We start from the raw sequence: 19084 nt of genomic DNA, 5'->3' as shown, positions 1-19084 counted from the left end.
TGGACTATTGCGCCAACTTGCCTCTCACTTTTTAAAAAAAGTTTTGGGGTTTTTTTTGTTGTGTGTGTGACCTTGTGTGTGCCAGTCAGCCACATCACACCTTGATTAGTGAGGTTGCCTTGATTGTTACTCCCAGAGATTTATATGATGATTGGACTAGAGAGTCTTATGCATGCTGCTGTACTAAATAAATGTGCAATTTTTGATTCCTGTTGTAGCTGTTGTTTTTCGCAGTTTCCGTAGAAACCATAATACAGGAACAACTTGTTTTTTTAAATATGAGTTTATTCATGCTTATTTTTGTCAGTGATCCAAGAGTCATCTGAGAGATGCTAGCATCAAACCAGGAGCCTGTGTTCTTGTCAGCATCTCTAAACGTTTGTCTTCATCTCGCCCAGGTTTCCCATTTATTATTTTATTATTCCTAGCTACCCTTGTTTTTTTTTCTTTTTTTAAACCTGTCTTGCTCAGAAGCAAGCAGAATAATGGTCCGAATGCTTTGTTGTGCCAAACATGTTTGCTTTCCCAAGAGGAGCACAGTAGACTCTTCTTGTTGATGTTTTTGCTTCATTCATTTATTTCATTTTATACAGTAATTCATAATATTGCTGGAGTGGAGGAATGGACGAAGAAAAGGACCAGGAAAAAAGAGAGAAAACAGTATGTGTGTGTGTGTGGGGGGGGGGGGGTCAAGGATGAAGCAAACAGATATGCTAGGACTCCAACTGCTGCATCGGTAACAAAGCACACTCAAACGATACGCAGCACCTAAAGGCCGAAACAAAGAGAGGAGACCGAGGACAGTCAAGAGAGCTGAAGATCTGAGGCCACACTTCCCGATGACAACCGTGTGTCCATCCCAGCCAACCCCCGCCAGAGAACGGCCACCTCAGCACGAGCTGAGGATGGGGTCCCAGACCCCGAGTACCACCCAACACCTAGCAGAGCCCCCACCACACGACAAAGAGGCCCAAGCCACCCCTGGCCACATCCCCCAAGGAAACAGCTCACCAATCACACCTAAACACTCAGTCAGACACCCCGGAGCCACCAAGTACCCAACAAAGGCCTAAAATACCCATAGGTGACCAGTTACAGTGGCCAAAGTGTGAAGCTGGAGACCGCAGTTTGTTTTCTGTTTCACCCACTGTTTAGTTTCATTTTTAATCACTGCCTGGTTAGAATTAGGCTCAAAAACTATTTGATTAGACTACAGAGAACATCACGATTTGAGTTAGAATATATAAGATGCCCTAACAGTAACACACATTTCAGGGTCTTAAACAATACACAACCAACCCGTAGTATTCAACCAACACAGACTGTGTTATTCTCATACCACATAAACCAAGTACTTACACCATTTTCCTTTATTCAAATGCAGCTTATCTTTCTTTAGTTTATTTTTTAGCTTATCTTGTTTTCAATACTTTGTGGTCTGATGTAATCTGACTAATTTAGCTGAATAGGGAAACCTTATTAAGCTTGCATTAGATTTATATCAATTATAGCACATATTTGTCTTATGTGTCTCATCACATATGTGTCTCATCAATAACCACCATTTTAGTTATAACTGTTTTTTATTGCACATTAAGAATTCAAGATTAAGTTCTTCTGCAGTAAAACCACTGAAGCCAACTTGACATTTCTAATGCAGTTCCTGGTAAGAAGTCAGTAAACATTAACACAATTCCAGCTTAAAGCTTATTCAGAGTTAAATCCACCCTTTAGCAAAAAAGAAAGCTCGTGCTCTTTAATAATCTTGTCATTGAGAAGAGGAATTCAATCAAGAGATATTATCATTGTCCTTGTGAGTTTATTGATTTCTTGGCACACTGCAGTATGTGTATATTTTTGCCATGAATTGTACCGAAAATTTCCATCCAGTTAACAATAAAAGTGCATATGAAGTCTGCTTTTATGGTTTGTTTCGTGTTTTTCGTTTGAACGCTGTTTGTTACACACTACCACCTACATCCATCAGACTAGATTTTAATAAAGGGTATCATGAAAAAAAGTTCATGTCTATTATTGGTTTAATAGTATGATGAAGTTCAAATTGTCTAAACTATGATTGAGGGTTAGAGTGAGCATGTGCGTGTCTGTGGGGTGGGTAGGTGGGGGTGTTTACACTGTCAGTACATGGTGTTGGAAAACATTTCACAGAATTATTAGGCAGTCAGTGTTAAAATTACACAGTGTTAACAGTGTGAACTGTGCTTTGTTGTTGCTGCAACTTTTCTGACTAAACAGTACAGTACAGTTTATTAAAAGAAATATAAAGACTGATCTGACACATGATCAAACATACTGCAAAGTTCACAATATGTAAAAGTTTTTAGTATGTTAATGTCGACTTACTTTCAGGATTTCAACGGAATAAAAGCACACAACACTATTTATTGTAAAAAAGAAAGGCACTCAAAGGTCACAACACTGCATCTTATTAGTTTGCTTTGCAGTGAATTGTTAGCCAAATGCCCAATACGTCTGAACACATACAGGGAAGATGCACTTAGTTTGAGACCTACAGAATGTACTTTTTCCATAACTGATTACTTGTGTCTCCCAGAGTTTTTACAAGTAGAATGGAAGCAGTTTGGTTGTCAGAAAAAGCTCTACTTGTCAGAGTTTAAAATTTCCTTTTTGCTAAAGTTGGAGCTTAAACTGTCGCTGAGTTATGCTACCATGGACTCAGGCTGCTAGAATATCTCTCATGATTCATCAAGCATCAAAGAACCTCTCAGTAATAAAATAATTAGCTGTACAACCACTTACAGCTTTCAAGGCTCAAAACTAAACGCAACCATGAAATCATAAAAACAAAAGGCATCAAAATTTGAGGAAAAAAAATCACCAGGAAATGGTACAAGCCATTAGCGATTGACTACTCAATACTGTACTAAGTACGTGGTAAAAACATATGAAGTGAAATGTACGTTAAGCCTTTTTTTATTGTCGTACTATTTGTAATTTTCAGGTTATCATCACAATGTCGATCGGAGGGTAAAGGTTTTATTTAAACTCAGTAGGCTACATGGCATGTGAAGGCATTTCAGAGAATCGTGCTAATAACATTCAGAGTAAAAATGACTCTCACAGTCATCGCAAGAAAGACATCACTTCCTGTGATGTGGTGGAACCGTGCACTGTCAGTGCTGCAGGTTTGCAGATGCATCCCTAAAACAGTATAACAGCATATAAAGACTGGTATACATATATTCTGCTTTGCAAAGTTTATAAGTCAGTTAATGCAACAAATAAATGCATCAGCTGACATATTTAAGCAGAATAAAAACAGCACAGTTCTTCTCTTTGTTGCCATATACCTACTTTGTAACAGCAAAGCTGCTGCAACACATGAACCAAAATGTCACACTTTTCACACTAGACTCATATGGCTCAACCATTTTTAAAACAAGCAAGCTTAATGTTTCCAGTCTTCTTTGTAAGTTTTCATTCACATATTAATATTAATAAATGATCTTACACTATGAATCAAGCATCATTGAGGATAGCACAATGACCAGGAGTTTACAGAAAGGGGAATTCAGTATATAAAAGATGACATGACGAAAGGGTTTCAGATGAAAACCTGCCACATTTCCCAAGTAAATTGTAAGAACTTGAACTGTTTTTAATTTTCCCTGTCTTAAAACCATCTATTAGATTCTTGTAATTGAATGGAAAACTACTAGGGTATAAACTAGTGTATATGTGCAATTACTCAGAATTTTAAGGTGGATTTTCTTTGTTCATATTATAAACAAGTTCACCCTCTGCTGCTGCTTATCCATAACTACAGACAGCCTTCCATCATTACTGAAATTCTGTGGTAAGTTTAAAAAGTTGCATTTCATTTTGTTACCACATGAGGGCACTATAAGGAATCAGAAATGTAAGCCATTCATCATGTGGGTTTTTACAGTAACATCTTGTAAAAAGAGATTTTTTAAAAAGGAACTTCTGAAAGTTATCTTTGAAACTGAGACAAGCCTTGGTCTTAGATCTGGGTTCTTGTTAAGCTATATACAGATGTGTTCAAAACCCTGATACACGCATCACAGCCATTACCTCAGCTGCTTATCAGATGTGTCTTTAGCTTTCTGTCAAAGTTTTTGCCTTGAGACTGCGGTAACTGGGGAAATGGTGTATACAGCATCTATATATAACACAAACAGGACATGTGGCAAAACACAGAGGCAAAGAGATTGGTTATTTCCACAGAGATTATCTTGTGCTTGTATAAATACATGTACACACGGGAACACTTTTATATCTTCCCTGTGAAAACATGCATGCAGATAATTATGCACTGTAAATAGATTCTACATCGTAAATCTATTTACAGTGTATGCTAGACAAAGTCACACCCATGGATGCAATCAAGCAGTAAAATGTTTACAGCTTTCTTCTAGCTCTCAACACAACTTATTTCCAAATGTTACAAAAAAGTGAGGGGTGGGGGTGGTAGTGGCAGGGGGGTAACAGATGCTCTTTACAATATCAGCCTATTCTCCCCTGAGAGTACAGCAGGGCACACCCACAAACAGATCCACCAAGCAACTCTAAATGATCTACACACAGCAAAATCTCCAGTGTTAAATTAACACTAGAGAGTGTCTATATGGGTCCACACCTCTGAGTGTTAAATACAACACTGTTGAGTGTTAAATTAACACTTTTGACAGTGTTATATGTTTAAAAGTAACCTAGTCAGTTTTGAAGATTAACAATGGCTAACACTGAGAAGTGCTGATTTTCTAACACTGGAATATTTCTAACATTTTGAGTTATTTTCCAGTGTTAGAAAATCAGCACTGCTCAGTGTTAGCCATTGTTAATCTTCAAAACTGACTAGGTTACTTTTAAACATATAACACTGTCAAAAGTGTTAATTTAACACTCAACAGTGTTGTATTTAACACTCAGAGGTGTGGACCCATATAGACACTCTCTAGTGTTAATTTAACACTGGAGATTTTGCTGTGCAGCACTCCGCAGATCAGTGAATATTGTCCTAAAACAAATGCACGACATACATCTTCAAACAATAAAAAAACCCCGCTCTATCTTATTACTGCTACTTCAGAAGAAAAAAAAGGAACAACGCTTCATGAGAACTGAAGGTAGGAGGAAGATTGCTCTGTTTGCATTTGCTTTTTATTGTGGCCATTTGCACCTACCTCCACTGAGACTGAAAGTGCACGGCTGCAACCTCAAAAAGGAAGTAGGCGAGGTCTATTTTGACACCAACCGTGCTTCGAAATATATTCCAAGAGGTGCTGTTTTGAAGTTTCATTTTACACATATTTAGGTGCTGGAGAACGGAAGGAAGACAGTGAAATAATTTCAAGATTTATTAGGTTTTTTTGTATTATTATGATCTTGTTGAGTTAACTGCTTCCATGGACACTACTGGACTATTCTCCAAAACCTTGATTAAACGGATATTTGTGGATTTATACAAGCTGGCTGAACTTTTGAACTACAAGATATAAAAAAAATAAACCTTGAGGAACTGAGACTGAGGTATTGTTCAAGACGCCTAAATATACTGCTGGATGCTAGATCGCTCAGAGTGCACGGTGTGACAATGCCTGTGATTGTACTAGAGGCCAGAGACTTCACCAGTCCCCTTTTCCTGGTGCGCACATTGGAAGTCCTAACAACCTGCACAGCATTCAGTCTTGTGGCCTCTGTGGAACATAGTAACACAACTTGGAACAGAACCTTTAGGATCTTCTGTATGTTCATCTGGTGCTTCTTCTTCACCATTACCCTGCTCATCCACATCCTGAGCATCATCCAGTTTCACAGTCTTATCCGAGTATCCTGGAAGAACCTAACTATGACGGTGGCAGTGTTGGGGGCACTGATGACTTTCAGTACATCTGTGATTTTCCCTTGGATGGTGATGGATCATAAGGGGGAACTACCACGTCCTGTGGCGGCTGCAGTGGCCTCAGGTCTCACCTTCCTGGCCTACACCTCAGAGTCAATTGTGCTCCGCACCCAAGCGCACGAGCAAAGAGGCTACATGAGCACCATGCCGGGTCTCCTCAAGATCATCCAGCTATGGGGGGGCTGTATGATCATACCTCTGGTTGTGGAGATGGTCCATGAACTCCTTAATGGAGTAGCATGGCAGCTATCGGTCTCTGGTGTGTCATATGGTGTCTGCATCCTCATGTCTCTAATTACACTGGTGGTTATAGTAGGTGACTTTGCTGGGCGATGTCTTCTGCCTTTTGACAGATTTTTGGCTGGCTTCTCCCTAATTGGAGTACTGCTCTACATGTTGGCCACAGTGATTTGTTTTACCAAGATACTGCAGCTGAATGAAAACAAAAACGCCATAACACAACAGCTGGTTATTATGGAAACCGTTATATCCAGTATTACACTATTAGCTTACACAGTGGATCTCGCTTTCTCCATCAAACTGTTGTGTGACAGGGGTCGTATGTGAAGGTCCTCATATATTGTGTGAAAAGTGTTCTGAAGGGTGTAATATGGGGAAAATAACATGTTGAATGTATGATAACTATAATTAACTTCCTAAACAGTTACTCATGATGCTTAACAAATCAAACTGTAAATTAGTTATTCAGAATAAAGAGTCTAAAAAAGAAAATTAACCCAAAGGCATTCAGACTAATAATAAAATTGTTTCCAATGTAACTGATACATGAAAGACTAATTATTTTCTTTTTATTACATACCTTAACACAACCTGCAGTACCATCAGTTTAATGGGGCCAGTTGCCAGTTGCTAACACTAGATGGCAACACGACATTAGCAGTACCACTATTTAAATCACAGGAGGGAACTTTTAACTGTACATTACACTCAATGTTTATTTTCAGCAGGTGTCAGCTGCGCCTTTTTGTGAAGATAAAAACTGCTGTAAATAACATCCTTCTTTAATGCATTTAGCTCTTAAATACTAATTAGATGTGACTGTTATTCACACACTTTTTAACTGATTAGCCTGCACACAAGCAAAATAAAAGATGGATTTGCTTTCTTTTTCTTTTATGATAATCTACAAAAGGAGTTTATTTTAATTTAGTAAATTTTGTGTCCCCAAGATAAGCCAGAAAAAAAAACTGTACACTAGTGTTCCCGACTTATTTACATTTTACACTGTTTACCTTACACATCTGCCTCACCAGCTCAGGCCTGCAAAGCAGCTCTGTCAAAACATCGATTGGCTATCCCAAACCGCATTGCAATGGAGTTATCCGTCTGCTCGGTTTCGATTACTCTGGCCTCCCGTGACTCCAGCGTTTTTTTCCCATTCTTCTTTAAGGAACTAAGTGCAGTTTAGTCGTTGTCAACAGGGTGAGGTAGAAGACGGGTCGAAATAAGTTGGTACGTGGAACTGAATACACACACATTACTGTGCGTGAATCTTTGGAGCCCGTTTGGAAGTTTTGCTTTTTTCGTGTGTGTCCAGGCGAACATGGAGACTCCCACAAACGGTAAGCTATCATTACGAAACACATTTTTCCAGTTTGGTGAAATAAGCTCGTCTAAAAACAGACTTGGGAACAAATTCGGGATTCAGTTTTAAACAGGAAAACTATTCTTTTCCGTCCACTCATTGTTTATGGCTTGATATTAAGTCATGTTTGGGCTAATGGCAGTGAAAATAAGTGTAAGTTAATGTTGTCGTGTTTCACTGGTCCGTGTAAGATCATAATTAATATTATGACCACGTTAGTACCCATATTAGTCCATATAGCACCTCCCAGTATCATCCTCATGCTAACTCCTACTGTCAAAGCCTATATTTTGCCATATGGTTATATTCCATCCACAAATGGCTACCAGCTAAACGCTGAGCTACGAAGAACACACTCCCTTTATATTTTAGGTCTCTGTGTTTATATTTTTTACAGCCATAATTATCTTTGGCCCTTTAATTCTTGTGTTTCTCAGAAGCCCCATGAGCACCATGGACATGTGATACTTGACTCTGCTCTAGGCAGATGCAAGTCCCAGGCTGGATTGAATGGCACTGAGGATACAAGGTAAGCACTTAGCCAGTAAATTTGGACTGATTATTGATCGGTTTCCTGAGCTACAAATGACCTCAGTGGGGCCAAAGTCTAGATGGAAAGAGGAAAGCTTAAGAGAGAGTGCGTGTGGAGGATAGGAAGGACAAACATAGCTCTGAGTGGTGAAGAACTGAGTAGTACTACAGAACAGCTGGCATTCACAGAATAGGGATCAGATAAAACCTCTGAGTTAGAAGCAGGCCTCAGGTATTGGTGACCTGAAGATAAAGTGGAAACGTGTGTTTGTCTTACCACATAGGATTAAAGTGCCGGGATTCCCAGCTTTGTCATTCACAAAACTGAACATGTTGTCACAAAACCAGATGATTGGTAGCACCGTGGTCCTTAAAAGCCTTGCACAAGCATGGAGTCTTATATTCAAACATACAAATAAAAGAGATGAGCCCAAGGCTCCCTTCTGAAGCTCTGACTTTAAATTTACATTTCAGCAAATGCTTTTAAACGCAGATAGTTAAAGTTGAGTTTTACCATTTTTCTTGGGTTTTATTTTGTTTGGTTTGATTTATTTATTTATTTATTTTTGTTTTGCACATACTGACTTAAGGTTATATTTAAAAATAATTTCTTAGACTTGCAGTGCATCTTTTCTTCTCATTTAACTGGTTTACTCATCACCATAGACACTACAGTGGGGCAAAAAAGTATTTAGTCAGCCACTGATTGTGCAAGTTCCCCCACCTAAAATGATGACAGAGGTCAGTAATTTGCACCAGAGGTACACTTCAACTGTGAGAGACAGAATGGGGAAAAAAAAAATCCATGAATCCACATGGTAGGATTTGTAAAGAATTTATTCGTAAATTAGGGTGGAAAATAAGTATTTGGTCACCTCAAACAAGGAAAATCTCTGGCTCTCACAGACCTGTAACGTCTTCTGTAAGAAGCTTTTCTGTCCCCCACTCGTTACCTGTATGAATGGCACCTGTTTGAACTCATCATCTGTATAAAAGACACCTGTCCACAGCCTCAAACAGTCAGACTCCAAACTCCGCCATGGCCAAGACCAAAGAGCTTTCGAAGTACACCAGGAAAAGTATTGTAGACCTGCACCAGACTGGGAAGAGTGAATCTACAATAGGCAAGCAGCTTGGTGTGAAAAAATCAACTGTGGGAGCAATCATCAGAAAATGGAAGACATACAAGACCACTGATAATCTCCCTCGATCTGGGGCTCCACGCGAGATCTCATCCCGTGGGGTCAAAATGATCATGAGAACGGTGAGCAAAGATCCCAGAACCACACGGGGGGAGCTGGTGAATGACCTGCAGAGAGCTGGGACCAAAGTAACAAAGGTCACCATCAGTAACACACTACAACGGCAGGGAATCAAATCCCGCAGTGCCAGACGTGTTCCGCTGCTGAAGCCAGTGCATGTCCAGGCCCGTCTGAAGTTTGCCAGAGAGCACATGGATGATACAGCAGAGGATTGGGAGAATGTCATGTGGTCAGATGAAACCAAAGTAGAACTTTTTGGTATAAACTCAACTCGTCGTGTTTGGAGGAAGAAGAATACTGAGTTGCATCCCAAGAACACCATACCTACTGTGAAGCATGGGGGTGGAAACATCATGCTATGGGGCTGTTTTTCTGCCAAGGGGACAGGACGACTGATCCGTGTTAAGGACAGAATGAATGGGGCCATGTATCGTGAGATTTTGAGCCAAAACCTCCTTCCATCAGTGAGAACTTTGAAGATGAAATGAGGCTGGGTCTTCCAACATGACAATGATCCAAAACACACCGCCCGGGCAACAAAGGAGTGGCTCCGTAAGAAGCATTTGAAAGTCCTGGAGTGGCCTAGCCAGTCTCCAGACCTCAACCCCATAGAAAATCTGTGGCGGGAGTTGGAAGTCCGTGTTGCTCGGCGACAGCCCCAAAACATCACTGCTCTCGAGAAGATCTGCATGGAGGAATGGGCCAAAATACCAGCTACTGTGTGTGCAAACCTGGTAAAGACCTATAGTAAACGTTTGACCTCTGTTATTGCCAACAAAGGTTATGTTACAAAGTATTGAGTTGTATTTTTGTTATTGACCAAATACTTATTTTCCACCCTGATTTACCAATAAATTCTTTACAAATCCTACCATGTGGATTCATGGATTTTTTTTTTCACATTCTGTCTCTCACAGTTGAAGTGTACCTCTGGTGCAAATTACTGACCTCTGTCATCATTTTAGGTGGGGGAACTTGCACAATCGGTGGCTGACTAAATACTTTTTTGCCCCACTGTATATAAAAACGTATGTAGCTCATCGTTATGTCACTCCTTGGTTAGCCTCAATATGACCATTTTCTTGCCTTGATTTTAGCGTTTTGACAAGGCGAGTTGGCTCAGGTTCAGAAACTGAGTGATACCACAGTAACTTCCCAGTCACATGGTAAAGTAGACAAAAAGGCTGTAAACTTCTGTTCAAATTAACTACTTTATGCAACCTGAAGAGTGCAAAAATGCATTGACTTCACTTTTTAGACAAGAAACTTACTTCCATCTTTTGTATAAAGTCTATGCTCCTCTCAGTGGTCTCTATAGGTTATATTGAACAATACTACTTTTGTCAAGTAGCCATTGCTCATACTAAAAGAAACACTAGTGCTGCATAGTGTTATAAGGAATAAGAATTCACTTGTTGTCATCCAAACCGCTTCATGGAGCTTATTGTTTTGGTGCTCAAGAAGCTTCAAGTCATGTAGTCATTATTTTTAGATGACTAAAGCTGCTGCTTCGTGAAATTCTATTCAAAGCAATACCCACAGGCTGTGGTAAAAGCCCGCACACCAGAACACGTTTCTTTTCCTTTAAACACATGTTCAGTTTCAGGTTTAATGCAAGTAATCCAATAATGCTATCTTCTTTAGGCTTCCACTTCTTTAAACTTGCATTGTTCTCTTTTGCAGGTTGTTCCTTAACTGCCACATTGTCTCATAGTAGATCTTAAATAAAGCGTAGCAGTTAGCTGTGTTGTTGAGCCAGTTATTCACGGTAATTCACAGAGGAATTTGACTTTAAGATTTGCATGAGGCTGTTCTAAAAGAGCTCGAGTAATGCAGCCAGACTCCTGCTGACTTCAGTTAAGCCTGTTTCAAGGTGGCAAAAAAAGTGAACGTTATGGTCTCTCTTCCTGGTCGGGTATTTAGGCATTTATGCAAATCAGTTAACTCTGTAGTCGTAATGTTTATGTTGATTTTTGTGGTCATGTTATAATGTTCATATGTCTGTATAAGAAAGTGAACCCATTCTAGATGTAGCTAAAGAATAAGATAGATGTAAAACATTTTGGTTTTAACACACGAAAAGTTTGGTCTGATGTAGGCTGTCATTCTCAGAAATGTTTTTTATTGTATTTGTTTCTGGTAAGGATATATATAACGGATATGGTCGTGTCTGAATCAGAATTAATATAGGGGTTTTTTTTCTGATTAAATTAATTTCAGTTAATTTTCAAAATTGGTATTTCTCATTTCATTTTAGTTTTTTTATTAGAAAAATTTTATGTAATTGAAGCTTTTTTATTTTATTGGTAGTTGGTATGGGATGTACTTGTATGATTTAAGAAGAATTTCAGAATGTAAGTATTATAAAGTATTTTGTCAAGGCAGTCAGTTAGGTCATTCATGCTTATGTTCTCAATAAATATGTGCATCAAAGCCTCTTAATGCTTTATGTAAAAGATTAAAACTAAAGACATTTTTTCTTTATTTTCATTCATTTTGTGACTACAGATTAATTGTTTGGTTACTTTTCATCTCTCTAAACTCTATTTTTTGTTTCTTTTCACTCTGCCTTTTAGTTTTAGTTTAATTTTAGCTAAATTTAATAACTCAAAAAGTTTATTCTGTTCATCTGAACGTAGCGTTTCCTGTGGGGGAAACATCTGGCTACTCGTCCAAGTGACTTCTTCAATAAATCACTTGGATGAGTGAATTACTGAATAAGTAATAACGGTGGCCTGAATAGCAGACATGTCGAACGTAAACCTGAGAGAAGCATCCAGAGCCACAACCTGTGGCGTTTTGTTTTTTGTTTGTTTTTGAAGCCTACATGGTATGAAGTAAGGTACTTTGTATCCTAAGCCTGATTTGGCATATGTCAGCAAACACATTAAAAGCCACTCAGACCTCGGCTGCACAGACAGCACCTGTAGGAAGAATTCATGCTGAAAGTGCTGAAACTAAAGGACAGGATGTGGTTGAAAGGATGCAGAGAGAAAGGTGTCATTTTGGCAACCAAAGGAGAAGTAAAAGCTGCCGTAACACCTGTGAGCGACAGAACGAGGCTTAGGGTTTGAGTGTGTCTGCAGCATATCTAAATGATTTGGATCACGTTTTCATTTCCTGTCTCAGAAAGCATGTCACAAATAAAACTGCCGAATGAAAGCCGTTCAAAATGGAAGCCTTTTCCACATGTATGCCCAAACAGAATTCTGTACCGACTGGTAAAACACACACCAACTAGTTTGTGTTGTGGATGTTTTACTTTCCGAGCCAAACATGTTCTGATGCTGTTGTAATGCAGTAGAACAGGTAGTGGCTGTGTGTCTTTATCACCTCCTTAGTGTTGCTCCTCTAATAGAGTTTGACTTATTCATTTTTCACTGTGAGACAAAGAGCATGTGCTGCTCATATGTACCTGCACCCTGGTGACTCGACACCTGTTCATAGCTTTGAGACACTTTCTTGTCTTCCAGGTTCTCAGCAGACCAAATCTATTTTTCGATCATCAGGAATATTTGTTTTTTTATTTTTCTTACATCAGATTTTTCTTCAGCTGAGATGTAGACACACTTAGTTTTATTAAAAAAAAAAAAAAAAAAAATTTAAAAGGAAAAAAGAAGCAGACACTCTCTGAATGAAATGAAATAAACTTTTAGGAAGAAAAAAAGTTTTTTTGGCAGAAAGGTAAGCAAACCTTATCATTTTTTGTTTTGGTTTTCTGTGTTTGGCTTGTGATTGATTTTTCTTCATACATGTTTATGTCATGGCCCTCACCAGAATTAAAAATAATTTATGTATCATACACAAAATAACTACCCCGATGTGCTCCAAGACAGCTGCCAAGTGGCAAGAAGTTTATTGGTGGCATTTGTATCTACAAAGCCTTGAAGAAGACAGATGATTTGGACTTAACATGACAAAATATTGACATGAAATTATTGTACTTAGGCTATGTGGGGCAGTTTTACACAGGGTACACTCTCTCATTGTGATTTACAGCTTGCTCAGTTAAACAATGAGTGAGTGAAGGCCTCTGTTAAAGGAAACCAGTGTTTCTCCATGAACCGTGGCCCAGATTTGTAATAGTTTGTAATCTTTACAACAATGTAAAAGGCAATAAGCCGAGCCCATTGTCACATGTGAGTGTGCTGTTACAGGCAACTTATTTTTTTTTTCTGTTATCAGATCAATTTCCAAGGCTTTGTTGAGCTTAAAGAATTCCAGATAGGGGTGTGATTTGTTGATTTTTATACAAGTCCATTGAGACTTCAGTAGATAAGAGTGATCAGTAGTTTCCATGGCAGGGCAACCATACTGTATGACAGAGTATTAGGGCCACATTAACATAAACATTAAGTTGATTATTTTGGGAATAAAGTCAAAACTTTGAGATTCAAAGTTAAAGAAAAGTCAAAATATTATTCTGGGGAAAAAAGGTTGAAATGGGGAGCGTGGAGATTACCGTTGTTGTTTCAAGACAAACTGCCACATTTGCAATACCCCCTGCAAAATGCCTTGTTTTGACGAGTTAGTGAAAGTTTTTTTTTTTTTTTTTATTTATTTTTTGTTGTTTGTTTTTTGAGCAGACTCGGCTTTCTGCATCATGTGTTCAACATCCACATACTCATCACCACAATGAATTAGAATTACAAATTTAATCTCAAAATTTTGACTTGATTTTTGAAGTGATCGATAATAGTTTTTTCTTAACGTAGCCCTAATACTTTACAAAAAAAAAGATAAACTAGCTCTTTCCTGTAGTAAAGCCAGGAACCTTTTGTAAGCTCCGTCATCTTTGATGCAGGTGCCAGCAGACGCCTTAAACAGGTGCCGCTCCCTTACTGGAATAATGGCCATTACTGGGACATCAGGAGAATGTGTCACACTATCAGCCATCTGTGATTTCAGGCTCTGCCTCACTTGTGCTCTGCTTGCACAGTACTGAACACTCAGTTCACTGTTGCCATCATAATAATCACCTCTGTTATCAGAGGAGAGAGACACGGGCAAGGTAGGGGGCGGGGAGGTGTTTAAATATAGCTTTTCTAAAAATATTTCTCTCTTGGAACTGAGGCAAATTCACAAAGCCGCAGGCAACAGATTGTATGAAAGCAAAAATCAGAGAGATTTCTGAGAATCTGTGAATTTATTTACAGTTTTAATGTCAGCCCAGAGGAGCAGCACAGCTTCATAAGATTAAAGCCACTCCTTTGCAGTTTCAAGCAGTCATTTGCTATTTCAGTCTCCAATGAGCTTCTCTCACAGTTTCACAATGTGGTCTTTTGTCATCACAGTTTGGCTGGGACCTGCTTTGCCTAATTCCTATTGCTTTGAACAGCACTGAAAAATATACGATTACAGCATTCCCGGCTTTTGCTAAAGTTTTTATTTCTGTTCACTGTGCAAGTGGGCAACAATTAAAGTGTCTGCTCAGAGGGAAAATGTTCTTCTTTTTTATCACATTATTTTACATTTTCTATTAATTGCATCAAATGTTGGAAATCATTTAAAATCATCAGTGTTTTATTGATTAAATGTGCAGCTGTGCAATCTGTAATACTTGTGAAGTGGCTTCTCAGCAACGTTTGATGTCTCACGTGGGCCTCAGAAGCTCATTGTTATGGAACTGCATTGAGTAGCATGAAATGTAATTACTGCAGACAGATTAGCTGCCTTTTACAGTTGTGGTGGATGGAATCAGAAGCAGGAAAAACCCACAGTCCCAGTTTACAGATGGGGGGGGGACTCCTCAGGGATGCTTTTTAAGCTTTAAAATAATCTTAAACTCTGAGAAATGATCCGTTTTTCAGTCATAATTTGACAAAATTTATTAAAATATTATGTTGACATTTGACAAGAGTTTGTGCTGAATCCTGAGGAGACCTATGCCATTATTACTTAATCAGTTTTCTCAGAAACTAAGCACTAGGTCAGGGCCTTATGAAAAGAGTCCTTTGCCTTAATGGCATTTGCACAAAACATGATGTGGTTTTCTTCTTCAGCAATAAAACGGTAATCCTCCTACTCTAATAAGTGTCTCGCTTTTTACAGGAAGAACTGCCTGTGTGACTCGCTGCTTCAGGGCTATTGCTTAGTAGCTAAAAAAGGTTAAGAGCAGCAAAAGCTTTAAAACTACTTAAAGTGCTGTAGGTCACAAATGTTGTTTAGTTTATTCTGAAAGAATAAAAGGTGACATGTCTCCTGGGAGTTGGGGCTGTAGCTGAACGAGTCTCTGTGACTGGAGCAGAGAGGCGGATCTGTTACCGTTTTGTCACCGCTGCTGCCAAGAAGCTCATTCAAAAAATAATGAGGGCTTGTTGATGAGCTTAAGCAGTTAAGTGAGGAGTGCATTATTTAGCAGGAACAACTGGCAGGGTTTGAAATGCATAGGAGCAAGTATAAATTGGATTTGAAGTGCTTTGTTTGTGAATCATGAGAATAGTGATTTGTCTGGGTAGATGTGGTTGTGTAACGCCGGGGTCACTGTGCTCTGAAAACCTGCTGTTGGCCTTGTTCTTTGCCTTTCTCTCTGTTTGTTGCTGAAAACAGGCTTTTTTTTTTCTTTCTTTTTTTTAACTTCCTAGTCTCGATAGACGGAACGTCACATGCTCTTCATGAGTCTTCGTGCTCTTTCACTCTATTGATCCATAACACCAAACTATTGCGTGCCAACTGTCATAAAAATGCCTGCATATTTGCAAAGAAAGATGGGAAAATGTAAGCTAGTTGTACTTTCTGTAGTTATAAAAGGTTGTTACTCACATATTAAAAGCTTGGCAGTCTTGTGTGCACAGCTTAACTGATATATATTGACGCTATATACTGAAGTTTTATTATACCGTCGTTATAAAGCTTAGACCTTTGGAGCATTTGATTCTACCTGCTTAAAAATATAATCGTAAAACAAACTGTTTAAATGGGACCCTTTTATTAGCCAGTCTAAACCTGACGTCCTGTGGAGCTGGTGTGCAGGATAAGTTAACATTAAATGTGCACTGCTTAGCAATACTGCCTCAGGAAAAAAAAGGTTTAGGCTTCAAACATTGTTCTTCCTGTACATGTGTGGTTTCTACAGATTTGCATGTTGGGTTAATGGTGAAATGACTAAAGCCCTTAATGTGCACACAAATTCTGTGTGAATGGGTCACTTAGAGGTGCTATGTAAATTCCCAAGTGTCTGATGGAATATATAAATAACCAAATTAAAACTGTAGTTAATATACTTTTAATTTGGGGATCAGAAACTTGCCTCTTCAGTTTCATCATGCATTATGATTGCACACTGCATGAGTAGTAATCACAACCACAGTCATACTAACCTTTATAGTGTTTATGGTATATATTTTCAAAGCATGGCACTTACTCTCTGATAAAGTGGCATCAGAAACTTTGCACCTGGAAGGAGTTTAGCAGAGGGTGAAATCGGATATAATTTATGGACGTCATATTTCACACACTACTGATTTCTCGGTTTTAATCAGGGCCAATGAGTGAGGCTCGTTCACCTTTCCGACTGTAGCATTAGAATTTAAAGGAGCCTCGCTCATCACCAGTTTTACAGCAGTGACGAGTGAGGCCTGAGCAGAATATGATCACGGTTGGTAGTTTGTGTTTATCCCGACTGTGCAGGATAAAAGAGCACACTGACCTTCAGATATCAATGGCATAATCGTATTTTCTCATTGCTTTATGCTGGTTGTGTGATTTCAGTGGCTTTAGCTGGCCGAGGAGTGCTCGGAGAGGGCTGGTACCTGCAGTGATACCAGTGCCTAACATTTCAGTCCGTGCCTGTCGCACCAGTTCCTCAACATTCTTCAGAACAGTTTCTGTTTTGTTGGGCTGCTATTGTTTGTCTCCAGCACTTGGAATGACTCCATGTTGATGTTTAGAGAAAGATTTTTGCTATTTGTGTTGTTATTCCCATGCCCCACTTTTGTGCTTTGGAAACAAAGATGGCCTCATTTTAGAGAAATAACTTTTGTAAAAGCCCATATTAAACAAGCCAATGTTTTGAAACAAAAAGGTGTTTGTGGAAACCAAGAGCTCAGGCTTTAGAGTGCTCCAAACGCACCATTTTAAAGACTTATTGGTTTGTTTTTACTCTCAAATCTGTATGATGTCAGTGACAGCACATGTCCCTGATTAGTGCATCTCAGGTAGACGTGCACAGAAACCCCACCCACCCACTGTTCGAGATGCTTTGCTGAATAAAGTTGGACTAGTGTCCAGCAGCCTCACCTCTGTCAGTGCGCCCCAGGGCAGGTGTGGCTACAATGTAGCTTGCCATCACCAGTGTGTGAATGTGTGTGTGAATGGGTGAATGACTGAATGTAGTGTAAAGCGTTTTGGGGTCCTTAGGGACTAAGTAAAGCGCTATACAAATGCAGGTTATATTCAAATGCAGGTTATATTCAAATGCAGGTTATATTCAAATGCAGGCCCTCCTGATCCTCCCACACCAATGTGATAGTATGTGCTTCTGTGAATATTTAGGCGTCCTTTAAGAGTCCGAATTATGTCAATTTTGTCATTGAAAGTTAAACCTAAAGCCCAGTGTGGATACCCATGTAACCTTCAGCTTGTTGACACGACCGCACAGTCACAGATAAGAACAGTCTGTGGTTTCTGCAGCTGTCCTTTTCTGTGTCAGAAATTGAGTAAAATCTCAGCCTATCACTCAAATATTCATACAAAATGAAGAAATGTATTTCTTATACATTACAATCAAGCTGATCATTGGACCCCAACCTCTTTTAAAGCAGTCACTCTAAAAGTGACACTGAACCATGTAACAGGTTTCTTCAACTGAAACATTTTGGATTGTAACGTCGCTGATCACTAATGAGTTTCCAGGACAGAGCGGCGAGGTAGACTTTTTGCCTTTTTCTTTCATCGCCTTAAGTTTTAAACTTTTGATATGTCAATGTGGATTTGCTGGGCTACTGTTTTATATATGCTAATGCAATGTTATAAATTTGGCATGTTTTTCTTTTCTCTTGAATTTATAATGATCCTTCAGTATTTGTTACTTGTACTATTTTAACTGGTGTGTGGCTTCTGCTTTTTTTTTTTTTTTACCCCTGACCCATAAAAGGTTCACGGAGTGTTGATAACACTCTGCCAAGTGGGCGGGCAGCCTGAAAACCAAGGTTTGTGAATGGGAGAGCTCGAGAATGAAGTGACTTAGGACTTTCAAATCGACGCCATAGCTGCGTTTGCTAAAAATATCAGACTAGTTCAAATCTCAGAGACGTCAAGGTCGGAGGTCAAGTTTCCATAAAATCTTTTGAATGCGATAAAGAAGAAGGAAGTCACTTAGGATTTTGTAATTGAAACCTTTGGTCAGGGATGGGGAACTCCAGGCCTCAAGGGCCAGTGTCCTGCAGGTTTTAGATATCACCCTGGGTCAGCATCGAATGATGAGTCAAATGATTGGTTCATTACCAGGCCTCTGGGGAACTTCAAGACATGTTGAGGAGGTAATTTAGCCATTTACATCAGCTGTGCTGGATCAAGCACACATCTAAAACTTGCAGAACACCAGCCCTTGAGGCCTAGGGGTACCACTTGCTACGACCAGTATTTTTTTTTTTTTTTTTTTTTTTTAGTGCCATCTATGAGTTATATACCATGCCAGATGTGTTGGGGCTGGTATTTGATTCTGTCTGATTTTGTGTTTATTGAAGGCTGATGAAGATTAAACTGATTTTTCTACATATTGGTCTAAGAAACATGAGGTATGATCTTAGCAGAAGACACGGTGCCTCAGTAGTTTTC

At 39.1% G+C, this 19084-nt stretch overlaps 2 protein-coding genes across 4 annotated transcripts in view; both read left to right on the top strand.

Moving 5' to 3' along the window:
* Nucleotides 1-5315: 5315 nt before the first annotated feature.
* Nucleotides 5316-6974, top strand: LOC146573246 (myeloid-associated differentiation marker-like). The gene has a single exon (XM_085277916.1). The coding sequence runs from the start codon at nt 5600-5602 to the stop codon at nt 6473-6475; it is 876 nt and encodes a 291-aa protein (XP_085134042.1). The 5' UTR covers nt 5316-5599; the 3' UTR covers nt 6476-6974.
* A 474-nt stretch (nt 6975-7448) lies between these two features.
* Nucleotides 7449-19084, top strand: part of LOC146573244 (testis-expressed protein 2-like) — a 35746-nt gene continuing 24110 nt past the window's right edge. For 2 of the 3 annotated variants that reach the window (XM_085277915.1, XM_085277913.1), the window contains exons 1-2: nt 7449-7491; nt 7952-8043. The gene's annotated coding sequence lies outside the window, so the exon portion shown is untranslated. Of the gene's footprint in view, nt 7492-7951; nt 8044-12210; nt 12992-19084 lie in introns of those variants that run through there. The other variant, XM_085277914.1, reaches the window with a different exon arrangement.

This window comes from Mchenga conophoros, linkage group LG6, assembly GCF_057382185.1.
Source record: "Mchenga conophoros isolate Kocher_MC1m ecotype Shallow Benthic linkage group LG6, M_conophoros_male_GT1.1, whole genome shotgun sequence".
NCBI lineage: Eukaryota > Metazoa > Chordata > Actinopteri > Cichliformes > Cichlidae > Mchenga > Mchenga conophoros.
Note: the sequence above shows the minus strand (reverse complement) of the source record. Positions and strands in the feature narration are given on the sequence as shown.